The sequence below is a fragment of the Nicotiana tomentosiformis genome, chromosome 3 (assembly GCF_000390325.3).
Source record: "Nicotiana tomentosiformis chromosome 3, ASM39032v3, whole genome shotgun sequence".
Classification (NCBI taxonomy): domain Eukaryota; kingdom Viridiplantae; phylum Streptophyta; class Magnoliopsida; order Solanales; family Solanaceae; genus Nicotiana; species Nicotiana tomentosiformis.
The window spans coordinates 45,858,231-45,866,941 of record NC_090814.1 but is presented as its reverse complement, the minus strand read 5'-3'; the positions used below and the strand labels follow the sequence as shown (position 1 = coordinate 45,866,941).

At 41.5% G+C, this 8,711-nt stretch overlaps 1 protein-coding gene across 1 annotated transcript; it reads right to left on the bottom strand.

Moving 5' to 3' along the window:
* Positions 1-387: 387 nt before the first annotated feature.
* Positions 388-807, bottom strand: LOC138907742 (uncharacterized). Its single transcript, XM_070198350.1, has one exon. The coding sequence runs from the start codon at positions 805-807 to the stop codon at positions 388-390; it is 420 nt and encodes a 139-aa protein (XP_070054451.1).
* Positions 808-8,711: the final 7,904 nt, after the last annotated feature.

The following is an 8,711-nucleotide window of genomic DNA, read 5'->3' as shown; positions in this document are numbered from 1 at the left end:
AGATGGGCGGTTCGATAGCTGATGCAGTGATCATGGGTTGATGGCCCTATTGTACTTCCTTGCCCTGAAGCCTGGGGCAAAACCTCCTCATGTGACCAAGCTCCACGCACTCGTAGCAACCTATCAGTGCAGAAGACTACTAACCCTGATCTGACCTTGGTGACCTAATTATCCACTATAGGAACCCTGAATAGACGATAAATAGTAGGTGCTCTCTGGAATGACACTGAAGTAGGGATGCGTCAGAGCACTCTGAGAAGACGGTGGTGCTGATTACATAGGCCTGCTAGACTAGTCCCTCATGAACTAACCTCTGCCCCCACACGGGGTGCCACTAAATTAGCCTGAATGCTGAGGCTGCTTCTCCCCCATCGTATACAATCGGCCTTAGCTGTGGATACCCTCAATCCTTCGAGCTATCTCCACAACCTGCTCGTAAGAAGTCCCTATCTCAACCTCTCGGGCCATTGCAACCTGGATACCATAATGCAAGCCCGCAATAAACCTCCGCACTCTCTCTGCATCTGTGGGGAGTATCATAAGTGCGTGGTGATACAAATCAGATAATCTTGCCTCATAATCAGTCATAGACATCTGACCCTGCTGGAGCCGCTCAAACTGACCCTGTAACTCTTCCCTCTGAGAGGGTGGAATAAACCTCTCCAAAAAGAGACATACGAACTGGTCACAAGTCAAGGGAGGTGAACCTGTTGGCCTGCTACAAAGGTAAGATTGCCACCATCTATGGGCTTTGACCTCCAACTGAAATGTGGTGAAGTCCACCCTATTGGACTCCAATACTCCCATATTATGTAGCCTGTCCCTACAACGATCAATGAAATCCTACGAGTCCTCATGCCGCTTACCACCAAAGATAGGAGGATGTAGCCTAGTCTATCTGTCCAGTCACTTCTGCTGCTCAACGGTCGCGGCTGGTCTGGGCTCTGGTGTAACCACTTCAACTGGCTGGGCCCCGCCCGCAGGTAGTGCACGTGGGGTCTGATAAATGGCAGCAACATGCCGTGGAGCCTTAGCGGTAGGTTTCTGTGCTGCCCCTCCCTCCTAAGATATGGCCGGATCAGTCGGGAATAGCCCAGCCTGAGTCATAGAATCCATGAACCGCAACAACGGCCCATGACCTCCTGAAATCCCGGTGCAGTCATAAAATTTGTTGGGGCCGGCTTAGCTGCAGGCGCCTTATCCTTCTCCTCAATAATAGGATCCTCCACTTGATCCATTGGTGGTAAACATGAGCAACTCTAGGATGCCCTCGCCCTCTAGCAGGAGCAGTGGTCCTCCCTCAGCCTTTGCCGCGGCCTTTAACAACTGGGGGAGCAGCCCCTCTACCTCCAGGTACAACCGTAGTGCACGTTCTCACCATCTATGAGAGAATAAGAGAAATATACTTAGCACAACATCAACTGATTGATATGAGATGAAGAAAGAGAAGTTTCCTAACACCTATAGCCTCTCGAAGATAAGTACGAACATCTCTGCACCGATTTGCAAGACTCTACTAGGGCTGCTCATGACTTATGAGAGCTATTTGAACCTAGTGCTCTGATACCAAGCTGTCACGACCCAGTTCCCACTATAGGCCATGATGGCGCCCAACGCTACCGTTAGGCAAGCCAACTGTGAACTATCCATTTAGTTATTCATTTTATTACCTTTTAAAATCATGAATTTTATTTAATAAAGAAACTAAGTATAGAAGGCCATGGTGATATAAAACATAAATAAAATGTAAGAGTGAAATAGTGATATTAATAGGCAAAAACCATAAACATCAACTAGAAATTCCCAAAATCCAGCGTCACAAGTGCACGAGCAATCTAGTAGAATATACAAACCACTACAAGTACTGTCTGAAATAAAATAGACAGAAATATAAAATGCAACAGGAAGGAGACTCCGGGTGCTGCAAATCAGAGCATGGGGGAGCAACTCACCACTACGTGTCTGTCGAAAGTGGATGCATGGTCGATCGGATACCAGATGTACCTGCCTCAGTACCTGCACAATTTGTGCAGAAGTGTAGCATGAGTACATAAATCAACGTGTACCCAGTAATTATATAGTCTAACCTCGAAGAAGTAGTGACGAGGGGTCGACATAGACACTTACTAGTGGTCAGTAAATAAAGTGCAAGAATTATAATTAGGCATTAAATACAATGGTAACAATGGAATAAGAAACAATAAATAACGTGATTCTTTAACAAAATATCAATTTAAAATCCCCAAATATCACATGCCATTTCAACAAATAAGAACCATCAAGTAAATATAAATTCTCAAGTCATGAAGGAAATATCATGTATATTCGGACTCCTAGTGATATTACGCACACATTATGCTGAGGTCGTACGACCCGATCCATAATAATCGTGTACATACACTACCGAGGTCGTACGGCTCGATCCATGGATACATCTCAATATATATTACTGAGGCGTTCGACCCGATCCACGAGTATAGGAAAACTCTTTGGACTACGAGTCATACACTTACAACACCAGGATAAGCACATAAAAAGCATAATTTTCTATCAACAATTGAATATTCTGCCAAAACTCATATTAACGAAGCTCGTCCTAACATGATCCCTAATCAATTTCAATCATATATTCAAGGAATTAAACTAACATGTTGGGTTCAAATAATACAAATATTGCATGATAACGTTCTATGTTTACCCGAACATAAACATGATTTTTAGCTACGTACGGACTCTCGTCACTTCGTGCAAACGTAGCTCCCACAATTATTAGAAAATAACAAGTTAAATACCTACGGGGATAATTCCCTCTTTGAAGGTTAGGCAAGAGACTTACATCTCTTTCAAGTCCACTATTCGGCCCTTCAACCTCATTATTTTCCCCAAATCGATGCCGAGCAATCCGAAACTAGCAAAGGTCATACAAACTAATCAATATATGCTCAAAAGTTCATAATTCATCAATTAGAGTAATTACCCAACCCAAATCGGAAAGTCCCTAAAAGTCACCTCGGGAACCACGTACCCGGATGTAAGGCCCCGTACAATTTTACCTAAAACCCGTGGTTTTGTGGTGTCGAGGTAGACTTATGCGTTGATGATTGTAGACCTAAAACCCGGACATTTTGGGTTGGACAGTGCGTTGGGGAGTTTAAGAAATGTTTTGGCAGTGTAGGGCATTTTCTGCGGTCCATTCTGTGATCGCAGAACTGATATGCGGACTGCAGATCTTCCGTGGAATGAAGCAGAAACTTGAGCTAATTTTAGGACCATTATGCAGCCGCATAATAGTTTTGTGGGCCGCACAATCCATCGCAAATCCAACATAAAAATTTTCGGAGGGAAGTTCTGCCGCGCATTATTCGACCGCAGAATTGGTCTGCGGGCCGTAGACCTGTCACAGAGTGAAGTCGAAATGCCCAGTTCCGGAGGGTCATTATGTGGTCCATTCTGCGGGCCGCAGAAGCGTTATGCGGTAGCATATGCGACCGCAGATCTGCATCGGGGCTTCAATTTTCTAATTTTTTAACCCGACCCTATTTCGATATATAGTCGTTGAAGATTATTTGTAAGGTAAAAATCTTATATTTTGAGAATATTTTGAGAGTGGGGGAGGGCTCTAGAGTGAAAGGGGATTCCTAAACTTATTGTTTCTTAATTCTTGCTCAAGGCTTGGAGAATTAGCAAGGAAAATCTCCCTAAGCTTTCATCCTAAAGGTAAGATTCTACTCCCTAGCCCTCAATTTAGGGATTTAACTGAAAATAGGTAATGAGAAAAGCAATCCTTGGGTGTGGGAGTTGTCCATTATGCATACATATACTATCAAGGTTTGGGGGGAGATTGTTGAGCTAAATTGGATAGGCTTTGGGTAGTGGAATGAAGGAATCCACCATAGGAGAACCTTGAATTCATAATACCCACCTAGTGTTTGATAAAATGCTCAAATGAGCTGGAACCATGAACTCCTTCCTAATTTGTGTTCAATCTTTCTATATCTCTAAATAGATCAAAGTTGCTAGGACTTCCGGAACTGTGTAGTGAATTAAGAAAAGCTCAAAGCCAGATATGTTGGCTAAACTCCTCTTTTTGAATTGAACCCCACAATGGCCTTGTAAGTCCCGTGTTGCTAATTATAAATTGATTATTTCGAATAAGCCTTGTGTCAAAAGATATATGCGTTCAATATGTATTCTAAATGTTCTTGTTATGTTGAGTTACTATTTGAGAAGGTGATTTAAGTATGGGCTGTGTGTTAAAATGTAATGACTTGTAAACATGATTCTAATGAAAGCTATCATGTCGAATTGTGCAAGAAATCACATGTGCCTAAGACCCTTAATTGCTCAAATGTTTACTTAAAGCCTTGAATAAAAATGTTTATTGTTGACGATCCATGATGATGTTTGAAAGTGAAAAAGTAGGTATAGAATATGAAATGCGGCTAACGTGCCAACAATGATATTACATTTGGGGCCATTGTGCCAATGAAACAAAGAGGTGAGAACAAGATGTTGAAATGAGTTGTAAATCCTTTTAATAATAAATGCTTTGGGAGTATCGTTTAGTCACCGAGGAAGGGTAGGTCAAAATAACCTAACCTCAAAACTACACGTGCCAGTGTAGGAGTGATTGAGGGGTAAGTCCTCGTGTTAATGTGATGAGGTTGTTTCCCTTTATATGTGATGAGAATGATGTGGTGAGATGTTTCCCTTTGAATGGGATGCGATTATTGCTAGCAAGATGTGATGTGATGTCAACCCACACGGCATTGTAGTGAGATGGCTTAGCCGGTCGGGCTGAGATCGGACGCCATGCCGCGCACATGGTGGTATTGTGAGTGGATGTCTCGGGGTGAGATGACTTAGCCGATCGGGCTTAAATCGGATTCCGTGCCAAAAATACGGAGGTGTATCGGTGCTAAAGATCTACCAACTTAAAGGATTAAAACTTACTTGAAATTTACCTTTCCCTTAACTTGACACCTTGATGCTGTTGACTCTCTTAATGATTTCATGTTTCCTTCTCCATTTACTGTTATTCGTTCTAATGAGAGGGTGTTTAGTTTTACATACTAGTACTATTCCATATGTACTAACGTCCCTTTTGTCGGGGGCGCTGCATCTTTAATGGATGCAGGTGGTTCCATAGCAGGTGGTGTTGATCAGTGACAACAACACACCCTCTCCTCAGCTGACTTGGTGAGCCCCACTTCATTTTGAGGTCCTGTATCTCTTGTTCTTTGTACATAGCATTTTGAGGTATAGCCGGGGGCCTTGTTGCCGGCACTGTCTTAGCACTCTTTTGTTTCGGTTAGAGGATCCGTAGACATAGTGTGGGTTGTATCTTGTTTTGGGAAGGTTGAACTAAAAATATTGTAATCATATCATCTGTTCCACTTTAACTATGATTGTATAGTGTTCTATTTTGGAGACTTGTTAATGATGTAACTTATGGAAATGAACCGGTGTTGTACACATGACCTCTTACCGTCTAATTAATGAAATGTATTCTTCTCTTTATTCATGGGTGAGTTGGGTAGAAGACATTGTGCAGCTTTGCTCGACCGGGGTAACTCTGTTGAGCGTCGGTCGCCCCCCTCCCCCCGAGGTCACGGCATGACATTGGATTCCGGAACTTTTCGTAGAATAACGTTACCCATGACCTCATGAATGCAGATTTATAATTTCTACTAAATTCCATAATCAATTTCGTGGCCTAATCCCATTTTTACCAAACCCTAGGTTTTTCAAAATAATCCCATAATTTCCACACTTCCTATGTTAAAATCTACCTATAAACTATGTATTAAACTCACAAAATCTGCCAAGGCCCAGAAAATGTTCTCCGCGAATGCGACATGAGCCTCGCAATCGCAAAGGCTAACCCAATCAAAGATTCACGAACGCGACCTGCCCTTCGCAATCTCGAAGGGCAACGACCTGTTGAGCACCCCAGACCCAGTCCCTTCTACGCGAACACGGATCTCTCATCGCGAACGTAAAGGTCACAGGTCCTACGCCTTCGCCAACGCGACCCCTTGATTGCGAATGCGAAGAACAAAACATCTCTTCCCCAAATCCTTCATCACGAGTGTGTGACAACCTCTGCGTTCGCGAAGAAGGAAACCAACAGCAGCAATTTATGTAATTTAGGCTTAACTCAGGATGTTCCGAAACACACCCGAGCTACCCAGGACCCTGTCCAATTGCACCAACAAGTTCATAAACATAATAGAGACCTAGTCAAAGTCTCAGAACACGTAAAATAACATCGAAACCAAGAATCTCACCCCAAAACCAAATTAATCAGCTTATGAACTTCAAACTTCGTCAACTAGCTCCCAATACGACGAATCATACTTAAACAACTCGGAATGACGCCAATTTTTACGCACAAGTCACAAATCACCATATGAACCTATTCCTAGGATTAGAATCCCAAACAGACATCGATAACACCAAAGTCTACTTCAAATAAAATTTAATAAACTCTAAAACCTTCAAGGCACCAACTTTCAACATTAAACGCCGAAACTCTCATGGATCACCCGAAACTCGATCCGAACATACGCCCAAGTCCAAAATAATCATACAAACCTATTGGAACCATCAAATCCATGTTCCAATGTTATTTACTCAAAATATTGACTCAAGTCAAACTTGGCCACCTTAGGCCACAATTAAGGAATTAAGTGTTCCGAATTCAACTCGAACCCTTCCCAAACTAAACCTATCATCCCCACAAGTAGTAAAATAGTAAAAGCACATACGGGATGTCTTAAACAGGGTAACATGGATATAGAAAGTGAAACGACAGGTCGGGTTGTTACAATTTGAAAAACATTTATCTCTACTATCGTCATTGAATTGAGGATGAATAAAATAATTCATTATATATAGCCTCATTCGCAATGTTCACATGGTACAATATCTCGGCCAAATTCTCTTCTTTAATGGACGTGCTGATTTAATTTCTTTGTCTCATTTTCTCTCTTTCCCCACCATAATGTGTCTATAATATACTCATTTGTCTCATTCTCTCTCATTCCCACAATACTCCGTCTATAATATACTTAGGGATAAAGAAACGAAATTGGGAAACAAATTGGTTTTCTTTTTCTTAGTATTACAATTCGGGAATTACAATCAATAATCAGAAAATAATGAAAACTTCATTGATAGATTCAATATCTAAAACGAATGGAGAATAGGTAAGAGATGAAGGAAGAAGAGAAAGATATAGAGAAAAGAAGAAAGAAAAATGAAAGACATAGTGAAAGAGAAATAGAGAGAGAATGTCACTACCCAAAATTCCATCAAAGGTCATGATGGCACCTAACCTCTAATACTAGGTAAGCGAATTACACAATAAAGAGTCTATATTTAATATAAATAGCAGAATAAAGCATCAACAAAGCCAATACAGTGGTACATAAGTCAAACTCCCAAAATTAGGCAGTATAGAGTCATGAGCTCTAAACTGAATACATAGCGAATCTCAAAAGAACAATTCTGTTTGAAAGTAATACAACAATATGAAATAATGAAAAGGGACTCCAAGGGTTTGCGGAGTCCATGCAATACTACCTTTAATCCTCTCGAACAATCAAAGCTCACTCCTAAGTTTCGCTGCTACCAACACCAGGATCTGCAAAATAATGTACAAAAGTGTAGTATGAGTACGGGAAGTAGTGACGAGGTTCAAGTCATGCGATACTCAGTAGCCAAAGCCCGACCGGTCATTTTGAGATTTAAAGTTCCGTTCAGTGGTTTGAGGTCTTGAGTGGCTTCATATTGTGTATTATGACTTGCGTGCATACTCGAATTTGATTTTTAGATGATTCAGAACGAATTCGGATGAGTGATTCTCACTTTAGAAGCTTAAATTGAAAATATTGACCGAGGTTTGACTTTTGTGGAAATGAACCCGGAACGGTGTTTGATGGCTTCGATAGGTTCGAATTGTGATTTTTGACTTGGGCCTATGCCCGAAATCGAATTCGAAGGTCCATAGGTTGATTTGTATTATTTTGTCGAAAGTTGGCAATTTGAAGGCTTATAATTTTGATAAGTTTGACCGTAGGTTGACTTCATAGATATCGTGTTTGGATTTATTTTTTAGTGACTTAGAATAAGTTCATTTTGTCATTTGGAACTTGTACACAAAGTTTGACGTCATTCGGAGTGGATTTGATAGGAATCAGACGTACGGTTGTGTTTTTAGAAGTTCTTGAGTTTAATGTTGAATTCATGTGTTTTGAGGTCTGATTCATGATTTCGAATGTTATTTTGATGATTTGATCATGCGAGCGAGTTCGTGTTATGTTTTTAGACTTGTATTGATGTTTGGTTTGGAGCCCCGAGGGCTCGGGTGAGGTTGGAACACGTTTTGGAAGAATTTGGAAATTGTTGGTGTGATCAGAGGCCTCAGGTCTCACTTTTGCAATTTTTGGATCGCAATTGCGATGTTAGAAGTAGTCTATTAGGTTTGCATTTGCAAACCCAGTGTTAACATTTGCGGTGGGGCGCCGGTTCGCATTTGCGATCTTCTTGGTCGCATTTGCGATGTGTCCATGTTCACATTTGCGAACAAATCATCGCATTTGCGATGACAACAGAGGTGTGAGTTTTTTTCGCATTTGTGGGGTTCGCAATTGCGAACCCCAGGTCGCATTTGTGATACCTGCGACTGGACAAAATCTGAGAGACGG